General features: G+C 38.8%; 1 protein-coding gene and 1 long non-coding RNA gene across 2 annotated transcripts; both read left to right on the forward strand.

Annotated features, from left to right (window-relative positions):
- Nucleotides 1-1,070: 1,070 nt before the first annotated feature.
- LOC134814484 (uncharacterized) lies at nt 1,071-7,243 on the forward strand. The gene is made up of 3 exons (XR_010160172.1): nt 1,071-1,143; nt 3,412-3,487; nt 6,741-7,243. It is a non-coding gene; the product is annotated as an uncharacterized LOC134814484 (long non-coding RNA).
- A 3,452-nt stretch (nt 7,244-10,695) lies between these two features.
- On the forward strand, nt 10,696-22,900 carry LOC134814018 (forkhead box protein I1-ema-like). The gene is made up of 7 exons (XM_063821987.1): nt 10,696-10,813; nt 11,034-11,135; nt 12,150-12,311; nt 15,406-15,575; nt 18,098-18,262; nt 20,483-20,752; nt 20,902-22,900. The coding sequence occupies exons 1-7, from the start codon at nt 10,696-10,698 to the stop codon at nt 21,388-21,390; spliced, it is 1,476 nt and encodes a 491-aa protein (XP_063678057.1). The 3' UTR covers nt 21,391-22,900.
- The last annotated feature ends 36 nt before the right edge of the window (nt 22,901-22,936 follow it).

Consider the following 22,936-nt stretch of genomic DNA (forward strand, 5'->3'; position numbering starts at 1 on the left):
CCCTGACCCTGATCCAGGACCCTGACCTTGACCCTGACCCTGACCCTGACCCTGATCCTGACCCTGACCCTGACCCTGACCCTGACCCTGACCCTGACCCTGACCCTGACCCAGGACCCTAACCCTGACCACTGACTCTGACCCTGACCCTGACCCTAACCCGATCAATTGACCCAGTGTAATTACATGGGGGTCAATTGTCGTACTAAGTCCTAGATTTCGCGACAATTGACCCTAGTTTAATTACATAGGTAGGGGGTCAATTGTCGGTGGGTCAATTTTCGGGGGGCCAATTGTCGTACTAAACCCTAGATTTCGCGACAATTGACCCCAGTGTAATTACATAGGGGGTCAATTGTCGGGGGGTCAATTCACAATTGTCGCGGTACCTAAATGACATGTACTTTTTCAGGATCAAGTCCACCCCGGCGAATGCCGCGGGCTTCGTACGTCGCTCAAAACGCGTAAATTTTATTTTTAGAATTTCCCTAAAACTCATGTTTAGTCAAATTGCGAATGTTTAGGTTTAAAATTATTTTGTTTTGAAGAAAATTGTTTCATTTATCAAATACCGCAGAGTTTAATTCGATTCAACGTAAGTTGTTCAAGTTATGAGCAATTATGAACAAAAAATGGATAATTTACACGCAAAATTTGGTTCAAAATTTTGCTTTAAAATTAACCATAACTTTGGCTATGATTTGAATTTTGAAAATCTACAACCAATGTGCCGCGCATAAGGATGTTTTGATTTGCGCAAATTTGAAGATATAGGGATGCTTGGTATTTCGCGTTGGATAATAGAACTCTGTTGCTATGGATTCGATTTCAGAGTCCATCTCTTTGCTTCTGCAGTCATTTTTCTTGAATGCGCGTCATTGTTCATTCATTGTAATTGCGCATTGGTCATTGGTAATAGGTTTACGCTATCTAATTTACTCTCGGCCGATCTTTCGTTTACTGTGGCTATTGATTGTTGCTGCTTACAGCAACTATACTGTGTATATCGAGATGATTGGAGATAATGCACCATGAAATTGTTTGATATATAAGCATTTATATCTTAAATTAGCTCGAATATGAGATCACAGCCGATATAATAACGATCGTCAGCCCGTCCGATATTGGAGACTTTGAACGATGGTATGCACTTTATTTTGAATAGCATGCTTTGATTAGATATCCCCATAGTATAAAAATAAAAATACCGTACTTTCAGAACAAGTTATTATTATTATTATCATTAAATCTAAAATAGTTAATAATTTAATTAATTATCAACAGGCCCCTTAACGTGGGCAATACGCTTTGAATTATATAAACAAATTTGAGTATATTTTTCCGAGTTTGCTAATTGTCTCTTTAGATCTGTTTTGGTCTTTTGTGGGAGTTCCCACATCTGCTGGCTGAGAATGCTCATCCAAACATACATGATGCTTGACTGCTTTATTGACCCGGGCAGGCACCGGGGGCAGACATCCCAACACCAGTGCGTTGGGACATAGTGTTGGTCTGTTTCAGGATGTGTTAGATCCCAGAGAAGCCGCCATCTCCTCTTCTGCTTTAGCTCAGCGGCAGTATGAGCCCTGGTTTCCTCCCACATTGGTACCTCTGAAAGTACAGAAAGGTGGTGGATTTCGGGGTCCAGGATCCTCCCTCTTTATTCTTTAAGGTGTTATTATTTCTTTGAGATGTTTGTAGAGTCTTTGTTTTCTAGTCTTTAGTTGGCTAAGTCCTGGAGAGATTCATTCTGTCCTCAAAGAAATTCGACTCTCCTAATGAATGCTTTTTGTGTGCTGCTTTTTGTTAACACTTCATCTAGATAGGAATGTGAGTCTGCCCCACCCAGCTCTTCTTTTAGTTGCAGGTAACTGGTGCATGGGAGAATCGATGAAGCTGTTACAGAAACGGCAGGCCTCACCACTGCCACCACCCATGATCTTTTGGATATTTGCAAAAGTGGTGAGCTGCCGTGAATGTAGTCCATTATTCGGCTGTCCAGATTTTTACTTGTGTTGTGACCGAATAAAAAGTTGTCTTTGCCTAGGATCAGCCCACTGTTTTTAATCTTTCTAATCACACCGAGTATCTTGATCTCCTTGTTGTTACTGACAGTTCTGCATTGCAGATTTGTTTTGATGCTGTCAATCCAGATCTTGTTTTTGTAGCTTATTAATTATTTTGTCTGCCTGGGTGTAATAGGCCAGATCCTTGAAATGTTGCTGCGTTAGGTCAATCAGTCTACTTCCGTGATACTTATTTTCTTTTCAAAGGAAGTACTTTTTCAGTGACATTGTTAAGACATGAAAGCTTGGTATTCTGCTTTCATCAACTTGGTAGAGGGTAGCTGAAAGATTGTCACCTTGTGTGAGTATTTTGCACATGAATTTAACCGAGAGAGCTTCGAGTTGCACATCCAGTGGTGGGAGGTGGAGAGCAAGTTTGGTTAATTCCCTTTGTGGGTTCAGGACTGATCCAGATATTTTTAGAATTACTTTATTTCAGAAGCTTTTAAATTGATTGAGACACTTGTGAAGTTAAATAGGTGCTGCGTAGAACAGTTTAGTGAGGACCATTGTCTTAAGGAGGAGAGTGAGGCTGTAAACATTTAGACCGTAGTTGCGATTAGTTGATTTTGTTATAAGACCCCACTTTCTTTTGCATTCTTTAAGTTTTTGAGACGCATGTTTCTTGAAATTGAGGTCTTCATCTACTATTACCCCAAGGAGGACCTTCGTGCTTTGAACGTATAAGTTGATGCTTTTCCCATTAATAAACAATTCTGCAGGTTTCTGTCCTTCATTATAGGCTGCAGTTTTCAAGATTATAGCCTCCGTTTTATTTGTATCACAGTTCACTACTAGCTTGTTCTTGATGCACCACTTGCTGAGGTGGTCAGATACCATCTGCATTTTTTCATGGCATCCGGAGATGTTCTCGAAGGAAATCATAAGTGTACCGTCATCAGCAAATTTGTAGCAGCTTAGATATCTTTTTACCTCTTCTGGGGTGTTGTGCGTCATGTCTGCTATGTAAAGGATAAAGAGGAGACTGGAAAGGTGAGAGTACAGCCCCCTGAGGTAGTCCAAATATTGTACATTTTCTTTTTTCTCCTTTATAGTTGTTCAATTTTAGACATATCGGTTGAACAGAAAACTTCTCAGCAAATCCTGCCCTCGGTCGACCCTTGGTTTATCCTTCTGTATGGCTCTGAAACATGGACTGTCAGCCAGATCCTCGAGTCGAAAGCGACATCTTTTCGGATGATGATTAATCACTCTACATTCGACTGTCATGTGACTTTTTCAACCCGTTCTCTAGAGTCTAGCTGACCCTGAACAACTATCCGAAACATTAACCCTCTTATCTGATCCTAACCTTAACCCAATCCCTAACAAAACATATTCTCAGGTTGAAGAGATAAAAACGGACGAAAACAGCAGATTTGGAACATTTGAAGCACTACCGTTCGCGTTCCCCTGATCAAGTAGGTCTGAAATTAGCATCGGAAAACACGTAGGCCGGTCACGTGATAAGAACAGATATCATCCAGATAGGGTACAACTAAACATGTCTGTAGAGTGTAGAGTAAACAAAATTAGAGGTGACAATTAAGCCTAATTAAGGAAAAAAGAATTGTGTCAGAATTGTGTCCGATTTGGAAACATGCCTTTGTAGCCGCAATTTACAATTATGCCTGGACTGACTTGAAATCGATCTGGTATGGTCATGGTAGAGGGACATGTGTACTAACATTTCTTAAATGAAAATCTTACTATATTTTCTTGAGTCTTGACACCATTTTAGGGTTAGATTAGACGGGTTCCTGCTAGTCACTATAATGTGTACACGCTGTCAAATGTGATTAGCTGTACAGTGTACAGTGAACACTGTACATTGTACATTGTACATTGTACATTGTACATTGTACACTGCACTGTACACTGTACACTTTAATACGAATTTCTCTGATTGCTTGAAAAGTAACAATGTAACAGTGAGAAACAACAGCTAAAATTGCAGTAGGTAATAGATAATCGCATATGAAAGGAGTTGGCAAGATGCTGCAGAATTATTTGGTATCAATACCAACCGATACCAATCGGTTTCAGCTCATTTTAGGCAATTCTAGGATAATGTTCATTTTTTGTTCATTTTGTTCATTCTATGAATCATAGAAATATTTCACAGGAAGCTTAAAATGTTAGTACTCTAGTTACTGTATCATACCAGTGTAAATCCAACTCTGTTTACGGACATATACAGACAAAAACATGTTTCCAAATCGGACACAAATGTTTCCACGAACTCGGATTCATCTCCTGAGTTGAGGGTTAGATTATACGGGTTAGATTAGACGGGTTCCTGCTAGTCACTATAATGTGTACTCGCTGTCAAATGTGATTAGCTGTACAGTGTACAGTGAACACTGTACATTGTACATTGTACACTGTACACTTTAATACGAATTTCTCTGATTGCTTGAAAAGTAACAATGTAACAGTGAGAAACAACAGCTAAAATTGCAGTAGGTAATAGATAATCGCATATGAAAGGAGTTGGCAAGATGCTGCAGAATTATTTGGTATCAATACCAACCGATACCAATCGGTTTCAGCTCATTTTAGGCAATTCTAGGATAATGTTCATTTTTTGTTCATTCTATGAATCATAGAAATATTTCACAGGAAGCTTAAAATGTTAGTACTCTAGTTACTGTATCATACCAGTGTAAATCTAACTCTGTTTACGGACATATACAGCCAAAAACATGTTTCCAAATCGGACACAAATGTTTCCACGAACTCGGATTCATCTTCTGATTTGAGGGTTAGATTATACGGGTTAGATTAGACGGGTTCCTGCTAGTCACTATAATGTGTACTCGCTGTCAATTGTGATTAGCTGTACAGTGTACAGTGAACACTGTACATTGTACATTGTACATTGTACACTGCACTGTACACTGTACACTTTAATACGAATTTCTCTGATTGCTTGAAAAGTAACAATGTACCAGTGAGAGACAACAGCTAAAATTGCAGTAGGTAATAGATAATCGCATATGAAAGGAGTTGGCAAGATGCTGCAGAATTATTTGGTATCAATACCAACCGATACCAATCGGTTTCAGCTCATTTTAGGCAATTCTAGGATAATGTTCATTTTTTGTTCATTTTGTTCATTCTATGAATCATAGAAATATTTCACAGGAAGCTTAAAATGTTAGTACTCTAGTTACTGTATCATACCAGTGTAAATCCAACTCTGTTTACGGACATACACAGCCAAAAACATGTTTCCAAAATCGGACACACTTTCCGACCAATTTTAAACCGTTCTGAGCATTTTTAGGACAGTATTCATTTTTGTTCATTTTCGTTCATTCCATGAACCTGGATAATTTTAGACATGCAGTGATTCCCAAACTTGGTTTGAGTGGTCCTAGGAGTAATATAAACACTTTCCGACCAATTTTAAACCGTTCTGAGCATTTTTAGGACAACATTAATTTTTGTTCATTTTCGTTCATTCCATGAACCTGGGTAATGTTATTTGAGTTTTGATGGCTCTTAGGCCTAGTTTTTACCTATATCCATCTTAGAAAACCGAATTGAGGCTTCCCAGCACTTAAATACATCCAATACTTCGATGTCCCAATGTTCCCAAAATGGTTACAAAAATCAAAATTGGAACCACCCTCACATCGGTTCTAGACATGCAGTTATTCTCAAACTTGGTTTGAGTGGTCCTAGGACCAATGTAAACACTTTCCGACCCATTTTAAACCATTCTGAGCACTTTAAGAAGAATGTTCATTTTCGTTCATTTCTGGTCATTCCATGGGTAATATTATACGACTTTTGATGTCTCCTAGGCCTAGCCTACAGCTATATCCATCTAAGAAAACCGAACTGAGCCTTCCCAGCACTTAAATACAACCAATACTTCGATGTGCCCATGTTCCAAAAATCTGGATTCTCAGGAGGATTGTTGTCCCAAAATTGGAACATTTTGGAACATTGGTAACATCGGTTCTAGACATGCAGTGATTCCCAAACTTGGTTTGAGTTTTAAACCATTCTGAGCACTTTGAGAAGAATGTTCATTTTCGTTCATTTCTGGTCATTCCATGGGTAATTTTATACGACTATTGATGGCTCCTAGGCCTAGCTTACGGCTATATCCATCTTAGAAAACCGAACTGAGCCTTCCCAGCACTCAAATAGGCCAATACTGCGATGTGCCCATGTTCCAAATTTATGGATCCATCTACTGGCATCTTCTGGATTCTTCGAGAATTTGATATAATTACAAACAAACAAATAGAGTTTTAGCGCAGCGCTGTATTTTTGAGCCGCGCCGCGCCATTTTTGGTGGTAACACGGCGTCTGCAGTACTCTTTTCTTGTGTTTGAAGTGATATCTCTAATTTGGCACATAGAAATTCACCCAAACTTACACAGATTATCCGTTCTATAACCACCTTACTTTATGGAAAGTTTCAAGAAAATCGTACGCTAAATCACTGACTATTATAGGAGTATAATTGTATTGTATCAGATTCCATCTTGGAGAAGGTGGTCTCCCGATTCAAAATGAACAACTAGGAGTTTGAGATAAGATGTAAGAGGGTCTTTTAAATAATTACTCTATCATTATATTTTAACACAATAGCTATATAATTGTGATCTAAAATTAACTGAGATGGATATACTTATTGTTACATTGATATTTCAGGACTCGATCGCTGATATTAAAATCGAAGAGTTAGAATTAATTGGGACACGGAACAACTATACTCTTTGAAGCCTGGAAAATACGATAGATCTAGTTGAGACTCAACAGTCAATATAAGTTATGTGGGGAGAAAATGAGCTACTGGACCCTCTTAAACAGCGACTTTTTCAAAAAAATGTAGATGGTCAACGGCTGGCATCGAACCAGTCATCTCTGGTTTCGGCCTAGGAAATTAGGCGCTCAAGCTAGTCAGGCTGTTGAAGTGGGCGATCTTGTGTGGTATTTATATAGTCATAATATGTAATGACTAATAGTGTGAGATCTATTTTAAAGATTCGAATTACTGTTTGATGTATATAACTGTTCAATGTTTTTGTTGCATTAAAAAAGAAGCTGCGGATTAGTTTCAAGATCCGCCAGTTTTAAATTTGCTAAGCTAGTCTTTATATTAACTGTGAGTAATAGTTAAATTTTGATATTATACTTATATTTATTATTGTAAAGCTGTAATATTATGCTATCATGATGTTTTCTCCTAATTATAGCTTGCATACAACATTATATACTTTGCTGTGATCAGGAATCACAATTGACAATACTTCTTTAGTGTAAATGATTGTACGCGATTTGAAGTCTTGATTTGATTTCATTAGGACCTCCACTTATGTTCGGATGACAGAATTTGATGTTTTATTTTTCATTGCCACTATTGCAAATCATTTAAGGAAAGGAACTGTAGTTCTCTTATATCCCCAAAAGGTTCGTAGCTGAAATGACAACCAATCTTCTGACGAATTTCTGTCTAAAAATTTCTGCGACACGCGTAGCAACAAGAAGCCCGCGGCATTCGCCGGGGTGAAGTCAAAGTCAGGCCTGCAGCGACGAGCCCCTTTCTTTCGGATTGTGAAGTGTAATGTTAATGTTTTATGTAGCTGTTTAACGTCGAAAATTGTTAGTTTGTAATTTGTAATTGTTTTTGAGAAGCAAAATAATTAATCTGAGAAGTGTTTCCAGTTTTATAAAGCTCAGGCATGGGCACCGTATTGTTTATTTAGTTATATTTTATACAATATCTTTGACCTTTGTCGCATTAAGTTGTAGTACTACTACTAGTAGCCGGGTAGTACTAGTAAATACTGAATACTGTGTTTCGTTTATTCTATAAGTATATAAATATTGCATTGTGTATCTTTGTCGCATAGTACATAGTATAAGTTGATAAGTAGCGAGGTAGTTAATACTGTTTCGTGATGTATTTTGATCGTACAATCTTAATTATTCGTATTATTATACCGCAATTCCTGTATTTTATCGTCTAAAAGTGAACAATACCAAATTAAAATAAACAAGAGGCATTTATAGCCTTCGATAAGTATAAATAATCGCACACGATGTACGTGCACCCGGGGTTAAATACGACGCAATTGTCAGCACTGCGCGCGCGCACACGTACCATCTTATGTGTGCTGATCTGTATGTGCCTATCCTACTTGTGAAACAAGCGCGTCACGCAGTACGCGTAGGCACATGGCTATGTGAAATTGTTAATGGTCTGGCCCGGCGCGCGCTACTTCGTAGCACTTGCCGTCGGGCCAACATTTCGAGAAGAAAGCGGCGCGCGCTACTTCGAAGAAATTTAGACGAGTAACATCCGTCAAGGTGAGGCACAATGGTGCATCTCGCCGATCTACCGAAGAATTATGGTTGCGAGAAGAATTATTTGATGCGCGGCGCGACCCAGTAGTGCATCGCGCTACAAGATGCTTTCTTAATTCGCAGAGAAACGATCTGGAAGGGTTGACATCGTTAATCAATTATATATTTGCTAGTCCGTAGTCTATTACTCCATATTATGTTGTCCTTATAGCTTCTTGTATGTTTATAACCTACCAAAACGCGCGCTGAGTTTCGAAAACAAATATTTTACAAGTATCACCCGTTAAATAGCTTCCTGTTCAAGAAGTATGAAAAGAACGCCGCGCACAGGGATTGGCGAGCCAGGTAAGTTATCGAAAGGCCGTAGGTCCAAGTAAAACGCTGCTTGAACATTAAAACCAATTCCAGAGGTCCCTTACCTGGGGACCCCAGGCTATTATGTTCATAAACAACGATTAGGGATTAGGCGGAATGATTGATTCACGATGTCAATCCTTCGCAGCTCGGTGAGGCACAGTGGTGCATCTCGCCGATCTACCGAAGTGTGGTTGCGAGAAGAATTATTTGATGCGCGGCGCTACCCAGTAGTGCATCGCGCTACAAGCGGAATGACAGGCTGAGCGCGGCCCAGTAAGAGGTTCCCAAACACTAAAGATTTGATTGTATCTTCGCAATCTCGATTCAAGCGAATTATCGTGAAACAGTGACTGAGGGTTAATTGATGAAGGAGACTGCCAAAAATTTTTGTGAAGGTTCACAACCTCAGTTAATCAGTTGATCAATCAAGTTGTAAGTATATTCTAATCAAGCTTAATGTTACCTTGAATGATTTATGTTCCCCTCAAATGTGTACTGAAGGATGCCTCTACAGAATTCGAGATCAACATTGTGCCAACATACATTATAGCCAAAAGTTGTGACCCTGAGGCAGACGAGTTCTTTTCTATATTTAACTGACACTGTTATGTCAGGACAGCGAAAAATTGTAAGTTCAGGCTTGGCCAAGTGTAGATAGAGAAGCAACACACAAGTATGAAAAAGAAAGAACTTCAATGTTATGTGTAGCAGCATAGGTGAATTAGAATTGAAAATTCGTCATTATAATGATTATATCATGTCTGAACAGTCAAGAAAACAACAATTTCAAGAAAACAACAATTTTATTTAGTATCAGTTAAAGCAGACAAAAACATATTTTATAACTATAACTAGCGCGAACTTTAGACCATATATCTTAGGGGACTTGGAGTAGCAAGAGAGTGACCAGAAAGTATATATACTTTTACCAAAAATACGTTGAAAAGAATCCAGGGTGATACAGGATCGGAGAGTGCAGACCATAAAGTTTACGCACCCACCCTTGCCTCCTGAATTCTTGGTTGGATAGACAATTATGCAAAATTGGTCGTCAATATCAAACTTAATGGGTGATACTCGTAAAATATCTGTTCCATACAGGACCGTCGACAAGTCCAACTCGGCGCGCGTCCTGGTAGGTTGTAAACCTACAATATCAGACTAACAGTGGCAATATGATGAACCCGCAAGGTAATCGAGAAATAAAATTTAGAGAAACAAAGTTTAGTTTTATTGACAGGTTCTAATCATTGGCAATGACTGTTGATGCAATCATGTAATTCTGGTAACACCAAAGGAAAATATTACTGCTCCAGAACATAAAAGCTATATGTACCCAGAAACATATTGTCTGAAATAATGATTATCTCTAGTAGGGTCTTCGGAGGCCTTTGCTGATCCAAGAATAATTGTTAGTTTATATTATAGCTTTTAAGTCACTTGGTCGTTTTAACCTCAGTGACTTCGTGTTGTCCCCAGGCCATTGGAACCCTACTCTCTTATTAATTATCACTGTATTTATTTAGCCTTAAATTATGTTACCAGACTGGTTATATTTACTGCTCTAAAATTAGAGGTGGGCTAGGTGGCCTAGTGGTTAGAGCATCCGCCTTCTGCGCAGGGTTCGAATCCCAGTGTCACCTAGTCTAGCGAGTAGTGAAGGATCCATTGGATCTATGCGTTCTCCTCGGTCGACTAAGCCGAATGATAGGAAACTTAATTGAGGGTTAAATGAGGAGGGGTATCTGTTAAAAGTTCAAGAAACTTCCTAAGATACTTATTCAGTGCATACTGTAAACATAGTACTTTAACTATTACTAACTATTAACTATTAAGAAATTTTTAACTGAATTGTCTTAATGGAAATAATGATTATTATTCCAGCCAATCAAAGTTTTGATTCTTTAGAAGCTTACTAACATTTTGAAAAACCTACTAAAGGATGTTGAACGGTACCTCATACAAGTCGAACCGTTACCTGTCCCCCAACACCTCCCACAACATCCTACCTGGTAGCTCCACTACTACCAGCGAACCCTTTCTTCCCTACACAAACAACAGTGAGTAAACTTTATATTGTATTATTGTTATTTCTGATTGGTATTTGCTGTCTGGCAAATCTTCTCTATGACTTTGCTGGTGTTACTGCACAGTGATAAATTTTAAATTTGATAAAACCAGGTCAGTGTAGTGCAAATTTGTAGAATTTTTAACAGCATGAAAAACAGGGCTCTGGTTATTTTGACCTGGACAACTAGCAATCATATTTGTTATCTTCAGGAGATAATAAACATTCAGTGTTCCAATACCCAAAAACTGAGTGCTTTGAGCAATGTTACAAGACTAACCCGGCTGCATTGCCTCCAGCTCAACATGGCAAAGGTATTTATTGACATTTCAAGATGTATTTTCATCTAGTTTAATTTCACATCTATTTAAAAAATGTATAGTACACCTTTAGTGAATTATTTCTACGTTTTCCTTGTTCCATCATAAGAATTTCTCTAGAACTTGCGGATGAGGGACTCATCGTGGATTTGATTGGCACTTGCAGGAGTCTATATCTAACCAAAACATTGCATTAGATTCACATGGTAATTGATCATTACTCAGCCATCGGTCATTACCCAGCCACTCAGCCAACTGCTTCAGGGCTGATTCAGATCTTTGAGCACCTTTATTATACTAATCTACAATTATCATTATCGACAAAGTCATTAGTTCCATTAGTTGAAATGACAGGTACCAACAACAAATTACCGCTCATATTCAAGTCTGATTCAGTGGTATGCCGACTGTCTCTTATAGGGTGAGGATATATATCTAGACAGTGTCCCTGAAGTTCCTGTGAATATTGTCTGAAATGATTACGGAATAATAACATGCCAAGTTATTAGCTATTGTCAAGATACAGAATTGATGATTCCGAAGTTCCGAATAATGAGTCGCATTGATAGTCTAGTTTTCAGGGTCTGGATTCTTGTGATATTAGATTTGTGAACATGATATGAATACTGATCGTTCGTCTATTATCCAATTACAATATTGTCATAACTTATGCCTATGTTGTTTATGCTTTGTACTGATAAGCCGGAAATAACGGAACTATTGACCAATTTGGCTCGTGATTTGAAGAACTCACCCTGAAGTCCTGTGTCATTGTGTGTCCTAGCTCCACAAGAAGCTTGTCTTTCCAGTTACAATATGCTTCATTATTCAAGTTTTAAAACTTTTACTCTGGCTATTTGGCACAGGGACAATTTGGCACGTGTTCTTTAGTATAGATAATAACTTCTTATTATTGACTCGTTTGACTAGTATAATGTCAATATCAGACATATATGTATGATATCAATCAATTGTGAATCAATAAATGAAGATAAAATTACCCCACAGAGAGGTCTAGAGGGGGTCCAGAACCGGACGACAGTCTGACCAACATGGAGTGGCTGCCAGAAGTCTCAATACCCTACATGCAGCAAGTCAGATGTAAGATCTCTCAGGAGGACATGAAGAAAATGCCAAGAAAACGGAACAGGAACGTCCCTTCTACTAGTGGTGAGTTGGAGTTGCTTCTCGGTTGTTTAGGGGCTTATGTTGTTATATTCAAATTCTGAAAAAATGTGGGAATCATCACCGCGCCGATTCCATGAACACGAGAAATCTTATAATTATAAAGACGATCCTTGGTGTTGGTTGAAGAGGTGATTCTCCAACCAAATCTTACGTGTATTGGTATGAACTAGGACAGTACGAGTGCACGAAGTTACAGAGCGTGGAAAAATATATAATATTTTGCGTGAAATTGTAAACAAAAGGGTGATAATTCCACATCACTATCATCCCCCGGGAGTTACGGCCCCGACTGCCGTGCAATTATTTCAAGTAGAATTGTTTTGTTTAAAAACTGAGAAATTCTTTTTATTGAGGAGAAAAATTGCAAATATGAGCTGCTATTAGTTCATAAATGTTACAATTTTATAAATATCTCCGGGATTTCGACGCGGGATCATATTATCACTCAGCCCGGCCCGCTGTTAGATAAACATCTCAAGGTGATATCATCCCGCCCCGGAAATTTGTATAAACCCGGCCCGCTTTTTAGTCGTAACTGATGTTTATCATCAATTCTCCGACTTACAATAATCAATGATACTGCTGATTAGAACAGTTAGACGCGCGATCACGTGGGCGCGTCACGTGCGTACCACGTGCCACCAATAGCATACGCCGAGTCTATACCACGTGACACGAAAGCGCACCACGTGATATGAAACATCGTAACCGTCCACTTCTTTTACACGCAAATTCCTGGGAACGTTGCCAAAGCAGCTAATTCTTGGAATTTCTCCAACGCGTGGCGTGAGAAGTTGGCGACTAGCCAGCTACCCTTATCCGTGCCCTAAAAATAGTATTGTTTTGCTTGCTCTCCTTCCAGCTCTTGTTCCTGCTAACGTTCAAGCTATTGCTCCACTATGACAGATCGGTTTGACATTCAGATTGATGAACTGAATCCCTTGTCGAAATCGCCGGAGATAATTATAATCCATAAACACTTCACGCTCAGGGCTAAATAAATGTAATCCCTCAGCTGGCGCTTCGGGATTACATATTAACACAAAACTCGTGCGCTGCGCGCACTCGTATGTGTTTATCAGATCATCCCGCTAGCGCGGGATGATCTGTTATATAAACCCTTTGCGTGGCGGGTTTATGTTATTGTATTTTGCTCCTTACTCAAAGTAGACTTTTGATGAATTTTGGCTCTTTTCTAAGAAATTTACAATCTCTTTTCTACGAGGTTCCAAAAGAAGACAAAACCTGCAATTGTACTATGTACTGAAAAATCTCGAGACTTCAGGTCTCGGATTTTTGATTAGTTCAATCCCGTACACAAAACTGTCCAAGAACAATGCAATTAATCATCTTAAACGATCCCTAATTTGAATCCCCTTGTTCTTGCAAGCAGTTCCAAAAGGTCAACATAAAGCAAATACCCCTGACAAGACCCGCTCTGTGGCATTCTGTGGTTTGTCTATGGCCTATGCAAATAGTGCTGAGTAATTATTGAACCCTAATACCTGTCCACTAAATTGGTTCTTAGTCAATGCATCACGGGAAACCGCAATTGTCACTTTAAGTATCCGCCATTCAATGAGGGGCCCTCGTTTTGTATAGTGCTACCAGATTACCAGGTCGAACCTTGAACCCTTTGGCAAAGACAGCACAACTATTTCACCACATGAAATACAGCATGAACTACCGTCTATAGATCTGGTCAATGGTGGGTAGGTGAACTGTATCTGTTTTGACACATGACAGTGATTCTGAGCTTTGATTGGCCAATACTGGAAGCTGATTGGTAAATCACTGTCATGTGTCAGATATAATATACCTTCCCACCAGTTGCCAGATGAACACTACGTGTATATAATACTACACACACAAGTTAGAGTGCAGTGACTACTCAATGTGAAGCACCCTTTGGGTTGATTTTGTCTGAAAGTGCACCGTAATGACTCACCAGGGCTCAAAGTGTCTATAGATCTGAGAACACCTTGTTCATGGTGGACATTAAACTCTAATTTTAGGAAGGGCCGAGTGTTGGTGAATGTAGCACCTTGCACTTTCTCCGAGAAAGTGCACATTCCAGTCTAACTAATAACTAGATAGCAGGAAATGTTTTTTCACTTTTAAAAGCCCTAGTTTTTCGGGGGGACGCAATTAGCCCCTGGCTTTTTATCGTAAGCTGTGTCATTTGTCAAACACCTTGACGCCGACTTCTTGCACTTAAATATTAAATAGCTTAAACTACAGAATTTTAAGATATTCATTCAAATTCAATCATTGAAATCTCGACATTTATTTTCAATAAAGATAAAACAAAGCCTTGACATTAAAAGCAATTCACATTTTACCATCTCCCTCTACAGTAGGTCGACACTTAATAGCTAATCATAGACAACCCTAAGTGTGCCAACTTAACAATACACTTAATTTTAATGACTTAATTACTCTCAACACTCGTGCACCACAATTACAAAGCCATCAATCAAGATCTTTGACCGAGGGCAGCCAATCAGGAAGCAGTATTTACACCACGTGACAGGTGATTTGTATCACGTGATGCAGGATGTGAGGCATGTTTATTTGTCAATGATATCCCTTAGGGGCCTGAACGGCACTTATTGGGCCTTATTTCATTATCGACTTCTCAATTGGAACACTGTTACCGTTTGTATTTGATGGTACAATGTTATACTAATTGGTAGCTAGAACGTCACACGTGGGAAAATATTAAATTTATCCGCTTCAGCTGTCTCCTCCCCCCAATTACAACACTAAAAATTTAACACATTTATTCAGTATAATGGAATGGAAAGGTTTTAGCCAGGTTTAGCCAGTCCACACCCTGGCTACATAATATGAAGGACTTGTTTTAATGCTAAATGAAAAGCTCGTATAAACTCAAATTAACCTGATCATCAACTCGAACTAAAATAAAATGAATGGTTATGCACACGATCCGCTATCTTTTTTAGCAGCTAATTTTTTAAGCAGCTAATTTTGATTTCAGTATATGACATACATATAACAAAACCGCTCTAAAATAAAATAACAGACCAACCTTATTTGATCCGGTATGTTTCAGGAGTTAAAGCATGTGCTACAAGTTACAGAAAACCAGAGTACTCGTACGCAATGTTAATATTCAAAGCTATCAACGACACAGAGGAGAAAAGAATGCAGCTGTTCCAGATCTACGAGTGGATTGAGAATCATTACCTCTACTACAAACAGAACCCTGGAACTCATTGGAAGGTAAATATTCGGGAACCGACCAGATTATTTGATTTAGCTGTTGTGGTGAATATCTTGTCGGGAAAAATGGAATCTGGAATGTTGATGGTATCTTGAAATCAACTATTTATTCACCAATCACGACTTATTAAGATTTTCTAAGGGAAGTTAAATCAATATCATTGCTCGGAAATAACATGACTCCCTGAATGGCCATTTTAAAACAGCGATCCATATTCTGATGGCCATTGCTTACTATTTTCTGGATACAAGTTTTAGGACCGATTTTTCCCACAGTGTCCATAAAAACATGAGTTAGTAACTGTGAGCGTTCTAGAAACTCTGCAAAACGTCCCCTCAAAGTTTCTCCTAATTAGCATCTCTCATTAATTAGGTATAGCTAACAATATGTAATAACCCTCCCCAACCTGACTCTAGCGTACAATGTGCCCCTTCAGCTGCTAAACTATTTAAATTCGACCCACAAAGCATGTCTCGTTGACTACTCACGTCACGTGTCACCAAGCTCTTGTCTGATTGGCTGGAGATTGCTCACGTGATTGGAGGTGCGTGTGTTGATTAGTTCACGTGGGTAGCCATGGGAACGTGTCCCCCTGAGGGGAGGAGTAGACATTGGTGTGAAGAACGCCTCCATGTGCCATGTTTCAAATACCACTCAAATATTACTAGAGACCCCCACGAGCCCTAAACATATTCCAGACATTGTTAGAATATTTGAAACACAGTTTTTCACTTTTTTGCCCAGAGGGTTTTATGATAACTTCTGATAATTATGTCAATGAAACCCAATTATGTAAATGGGAGAGTCTCTCAATCCATCGAACACTTTTACAATGTTGTACTGTTCTAGTATACTTCCAAAGAGATTTAGAATTTCAGAACGTTTCAATTCAACGAATGTTTTTATGTTTCAACTTTCGACCAAGAAATTTGTTATGTTACAACTTAGAGCCTACATAACTAAGTTTCGTGAGGAATAATGTGAATAATTATGTGAAAATTCTTAGACTGAGCACATCTATATTCCATAACTGAAAAGATCAAAAGATAAAATTTGATGTTGGTAAATCGCTCAATATGTGATGTATTAATTATACAATATACATTACAAAATTTTAGAAGTTACAATATTAAGAACATTCTACCGCAATCTGTGAAATTTCACCAATTTTATAACATTATCCCAATTAGAAATCCAGCCCGCTCGCAATCTGTGAAATGTTATCCAACCACTCCCATCTGAGTCGATAATCGTATCAGTGAGCTGTAAATTCCAGAACAATTGACAGGGAAATCTATCTGAACTAATGGCACTCAATCAGTAAAAACTCTACAATTCTCTTACAAAGACCAGTTTTTGGCACCCATATCATATTATATTGTTACAGCGTATTGGATATCACGTGGTCTCTTGTCACATGTTCGTGTAAATAAGAAGTGTCGAGGGAAAATATATTTGGTGCAAACTCAGATCCGTGTACCCACCAAACTTTACACCGTTCTCGTCAATTCCCCTAATTTATAACTAAACTTCTGACTTCACGCCGCGCCTGGCAGCCTGACAGCCTGGCTGCATAGCCAAGATAGCAAGTCCTCTAATACTCCACAGTGCTTTACAATTGCACGTGACATGTTACCATAGTCACCTCGACAGTTGAACGTTTGATAGAGCGTGTGCTTGTAAACATGGCTATCAAGCAAAGACAGCCCCACGTTCTGTTGAAGTGTATCTATTATAATGGGAGGAGTGGGAGTAGCACACTTCTCGTTCATTTTAGTGGCTATTTTAGTGGTAGGAAGTGATGTATCACAGGTAGGTGGTGCACGTTTGTTTTCACACGTGACAGCCCTTAACCACGCAACTTGCAAGGGCAACCATTCTCATCTACCGGTTGAACTATCGTTTATCTCACTGTTCTCACAAGTTCCCTAAATTTACTGCGACAATTCCAAAAGATGAGCCCATATTGACACAATTTAACACCTTAAATAAGTTCCGTGAAAAAGTTAATAAAAGAATATGGAATAAATAGTATGGTTGATTACCTCAGCATGCCAAAAGGGCTGCGAAAGGGCTGCATGTTGTAACTGCCCGATATAGTGAGACATGGTTATTTATAGCCGGTTGCGAACCGTTAGTTCCCGTTATCCAAGCTGACTGATTGGGCGTATTTAAGCGAGGTGATCTAATTAAGTTTAACTGATTGGAACGTTGTTACCAGGACTCTGGTCGTTAACCGTCTCAACAGTTTCAATCATTTAGCTTAAATCTCTATGATCTGCTAAAAGGTTGTTACATTTTAAGTATTTAATTAGCTATTTAGCGAGATCGCGCCTTTTTCAAAAGTTACAACTTGCCATGATACACATTGGACTTGGAAGAGTGTAATTCGCTGTACTGAAACACGATGTAGCCCACGAAGTAACAACAATTTTTGTATAATTTCAGCTAAAAATTAATGATTAATTTCAGTAGAAATAAATTGAATGACTTAGTCAATCCTAATCATTTATATTTTCAGAGTTCTATCAGGCACAATTTATCGCAGCACAAGATATTCGTGAAAGAGCTCCCCCCACCCAGCCTCAAATCCAAAGGATCGTTCTGGGCACTAGACCGCAGAATGGCCGAGAAGGATCTACTCTTGCAAATTCAACCTAAACGTCCTCGACTCTCCCGGATTTCGGTTGGTTATTTAAAATCGTATAATATTTTCATATTGTATCATAGCTACACTTTACAAAATGTTACGATCAATAATATTGATGAGTACAATTTCCTTTTTTTGCGAAAATTGTAAATACATCTGACATAAAACCCTATCTTAAAGTTACTATCCGAGGCCACTCCTCTTCAAATCGGCGGAGAATTTTCTTCGATATCGATACCCTTAATTTCTTGCGAGTGTAAGCTCACTGTAAATTTCAGTCAAAATATTTGACTGCAGTTCTATAATAGTGTGATAAAACAGTTGAACAACCACAGCTGGTGATTATTAACTTTGGCTCTAGAAGCAGCCCTAAGGGGACTTACAAGCCTACATGTGCGGCCTCATTAATATTATAAGCCATTGTAGTGCGATACTATTATATAATATATGTGAATTGAGGGACTGCAGTGCCGGCCCAAAACTTGCTAAATGGTCCGGACCAGGATCCCATGTTCCTTGAACGTTTTGACACCTTTTTGCCAAGAAGTATATCTTTGTGGCAGTACAGCTAAAATGTGCGATGATTATGATTAGTGTTGCAAGCTGGTACGGGGTGCTGCATTGTCAACAACTCATCATTAGCTGCCATTTAGACCTGTAAAAGTGCCTTCTCCTATTTGGCCCCTGTATGATCGTGTTAATTGCACTGTCTTTTTCATTTAATAATTGGATAATCACTATTCAATTAGAGGGTGGTGCAGCTCTGTCCTGATTGTTATATATGCCGTTTTATTGTTTACTGGCCTGAAAAGGAGTAAGGTAACATAACCTATTAGAGACACATGCATATGTCAGCTAATCGTATTATATATTATGCTTGGCTGCCCTAAATGGTAACAGTACGTGATATTTAGTGGTAACTGTACGCCATTTTGTGTGGCGGGGCAGTACGCCGTACGGGGCAGTACGCCGTGATAGTAGTTTATAATGGAGTTCTTTTTTATCAGAGGTTTAACCAATGAGTAAAATTACTGGCATACAGAAATACTTGACAACACATGCATATTGAAGAGTACTATAAATATTTATGCTGACCCTTCTCGTTTCTTTTATAATTAAACTGTTTTGTAACTGCAAATTCTCGGTATTTGTGGAAGTTTGCCAGAAATAAGTTTAATTAACTTGATTAGTTTGATTAAGGTAGATGCAGGTTATAGTGGCATTAGGAAGAATTTGGGCGGAACGAAACAAAATCTTTGATGGAGAAAGAGAAGTGGACGGTGGAGTAACGGTGGATACAAAAGGACAGTATTTTTAAAATATGGGGTCATTTGCAGGCGGAGAAGGGAGTAATGGGAAATATTAGGGGAAAATCATGACGAGGGTGAGAAATTCAAGCTTTGAAGGAAACAAGCACTTGACTGTGGAGAAATGAGTGAAGTGAGGGCAGGCTAGGGTTTGTTTGAGATATAGTGAGATAGTTGTGGGTATGGGAGGGAGATAAGGGAGAACCTCATGTGAGAGGTGATAAAAAGGGAGTTACGATGATTCAAATTGTGAGATGGTATGCAGATTTTGATCTGATTTTGCATTGTATAGAATAAGTAGGATAGCGAAGAGAATTGGAAAGTGGACCAGTCTTGAAGATTTTCAGTCTACAGAGTTGAGCACTATTAATTCGTAATTTGAATAACGTTGAATTTTAAGATCATCAGATTTTAGGGTTAATGTTGATAATTTCGAGTTGAAACACTGTCACAAGTAATTGGTGAACCCAATTAGTTAATTGCCGATTGCACGTGCAGATTCGGACTACTGTCAATCTAAATTATGACGGTGGACGCGAAAATTGTCACGCCAAACACAATGTTAGAGACTAGAGTGCCTTTTTAATCATCTAGTGTATCAGTGAGATTTCGCGCGCAGTTGAGGCGCGCAATTTAGCGGCACCTTCGAATAACGAAATCGTACCGGTCGATCTATTTTTAGCGATTTTGAATTTCATTTGCACCAAAATTTGTGGCTGATGCTCCCTGGATTTAAAGATTACGTAATAAGTTGGACTTCTAACGAATCAATCCAACCAGTAACTCACTCTGGTTTTAGATGTTCTGAAGATGAGTGCGTAGTACAGACTACAGTTGGCAAAAACCGAGATTATTTCCGAGTATTTTTTTTCCTTCGATGTACTCTTGTTCTGTTACTACAGTTACTACACTACTACAGTTGAACTTTAAGTTTAAGTTTATATTTCAGAATGGAGAGTCAGCCTGCGTCAATGGTCGCATCTCCAAAGGACCCTACTGCGCTGTCCTTCCTCACTACAACCCGCACCCAAACCACCACCAGTACAACCTTCATCCTCACAGACAGCCCCTTTACCAGCACGTGCGGAACGTGTCGCGCGGCACTCAGCACGTGCAATATCGACAACCTCCACAGCGGGTCCAGAACTATCCAAACAAACGGGAAGAAAAACCTGGAGAGGTCCATACTTATAGAAATAGGCCCAACATACTATCTAAGGTAAGGTCTACCATAAGGAAAGAATTTATCGATTAATAAATGGACATAGGCACACATTTCGAAGACTATATTTCCAAATTGGATGAGAATATATTTTCCATGATTATTTGTATACCTCTCTAAGTGTCTGATCTAGTACATATCACCAGGTAGTTCGACGGGACGAGAAAGATACAAGCTCACCTCCCGGAACCTCACTCCTGAACCTCAACCAACTCTTCCACACCAACAACAACCTGGAGAACATCTCCCCTGGCAGTAGTTCCTACGAGAGTGGCTACTCCTCCAGCTCACTTAACGACACTTCCAATAACTCCCCTAAACCCAAATCTTTCGTTTGCTCGACACCCGTTAAGAACGGAGTTTGGAGTTCTCCAGAGTTCGGTGGATTCAAGAGTAGTCCCCAGATAACATCCTTCCCGCTGTCAGGTGAAGAGCTGCCTAATCTCTCTCACTACATGGCTCCTGCTGCAGATCCACAGTTACAATCTTGTGTTAAAGAAGAAGAAAAGGTTGAGCCCTCCGGTGAGTTTTGGTCCCCAACTTACGGTAAACACCAAGTTTTCTTCTCTCCGACAAAAGGGGATGGAAAACAGCCAAGATACGAGGTAGAAGGAGAAGTCACAGTTCCGTTTTGACTCAAATCGCAATGAGTGACTCATATACCGCCTTCCCTACCGCGGAATCTCCTTGCATCAAGGAGGAAATAGATGAGGCAAAGGAGGTTGTCCTAATTGAGACATCTCAAAGGGTGGATTCAAACGACACTGACGCCAAGGAAGAAATTCAGGAGGTAAAGGAGGAACCGATTGATTGTTTGCCCGGGCCAAAATCAGAAGACAAGAACTGTGACATAGCTGATCTGATCACTCAATTTATTAACGAGGGGGAAGTATGCATGCTGAACGGAACTTTTAGTACCACTCCATTACGACAGTACTTGACCGAGGAAGAGAGCTCTCTTGCATTAGATCTTGACAGTCCGAAACGCTCCAAGAAGAAGACTCCTATAAGAAGATCACTAAATGAGGAAATGAAGTGACTAAGTGATAGGGGATAACTATTCGGGATTGGTTAAGTTAATAGTCAGCCAAAGCTCACCATTTGAGCATTAATAATTTTCTGCACAAATATTCGTTGATAGAAATGAGAAAACCGAATCAACTGAGTCATTATTGACTCGAACCCAAGTCATGGCTGCTTGAATATAGTTAAAACTATGTGATGGCTGCTGCTATATTTCAAGCAAGTTGTGAATGAGGTACTTTTGACTATTGTTGGAACTTAATTATCGACTATAAAAGTTACAAGTTAATTTTTTTGACTGATTTACGGATTGAAGTTTAAGTTATGTTACTTACCATATTACACACCAATATCGTGGTGAATTGTCGCGATATGTTTTGCACACGGCGACTTATAAAGCAATTTGTTAATGGTTTGTTCGGCTATAATATCAATTGTTTGGTCACTTAATTGATTACTTACTTGATCAGATGTTGTCTTAAAAAACTTCGTATTGGTGATTAAGTTTTTCAGTTTGAACTTATGCGACTTATTTCAGTCTCCGTTTTTGGTTTATTTCTTCGTTGTTGCATGCTCTTTTTTTGTGTTTGCTCTGAATTTAAACTATATGATATTTTGTTTTTTCCGGTTTAGTGGCCGAACACTTCATGTAAATGATACTTAATCTTGTCTTCATAATCACCGATATTTGTTCAGAATATAACTTAAAAGATTTCGACATTAATGAAATGGAGTCACGGAGAGTTCAAGAACTACTTTCCAATTATGCATAATTTTAGATAAAAATGGATTGGTGGGTTACGATAATGAAATGTTGTTCAATGTCCATGATTGTCCCTGCTAATAAATTACCTTATTACTTGTTCAAACATAATATTTATTTTTGATTAAAACATTGACATTTAATAGGGAACCCAAATCGTATCTTCTAAGTAGCATACTTCGGCTTCAATAACTAAGGAAAAGGAAATAGTCATAGTTGGAAAGTTATAAATTTCACTTTTGTTAAGCATTCGATATAATTCACCGTTATTATACCGTTTTTCTCACTAAGTATTGCTGTATGCTGTAATGTGTAAAGTAATTTACTTTTATATTCCAACCGTAACTTTTGAATAATAATTGAGCTGTTTTATTTTTATTCAAAGGAAAAAATAA

Source organism: Bolinopsis microptera, chromosome 4 (genome assembly GCF_026151205.1).
Source record: "Bolinopsis microptera isolate Bmic1 chromosome 4, MBARI_Bmic_1.0, whole genome shotgun sequence".
NCBI classification, from domain to species: Eukaryota; Metazoa; Ctenophora; class Tentaculata; order Lobata; family Bolinopsidae; genus Bolinopsis; species Bolinopsis microptera.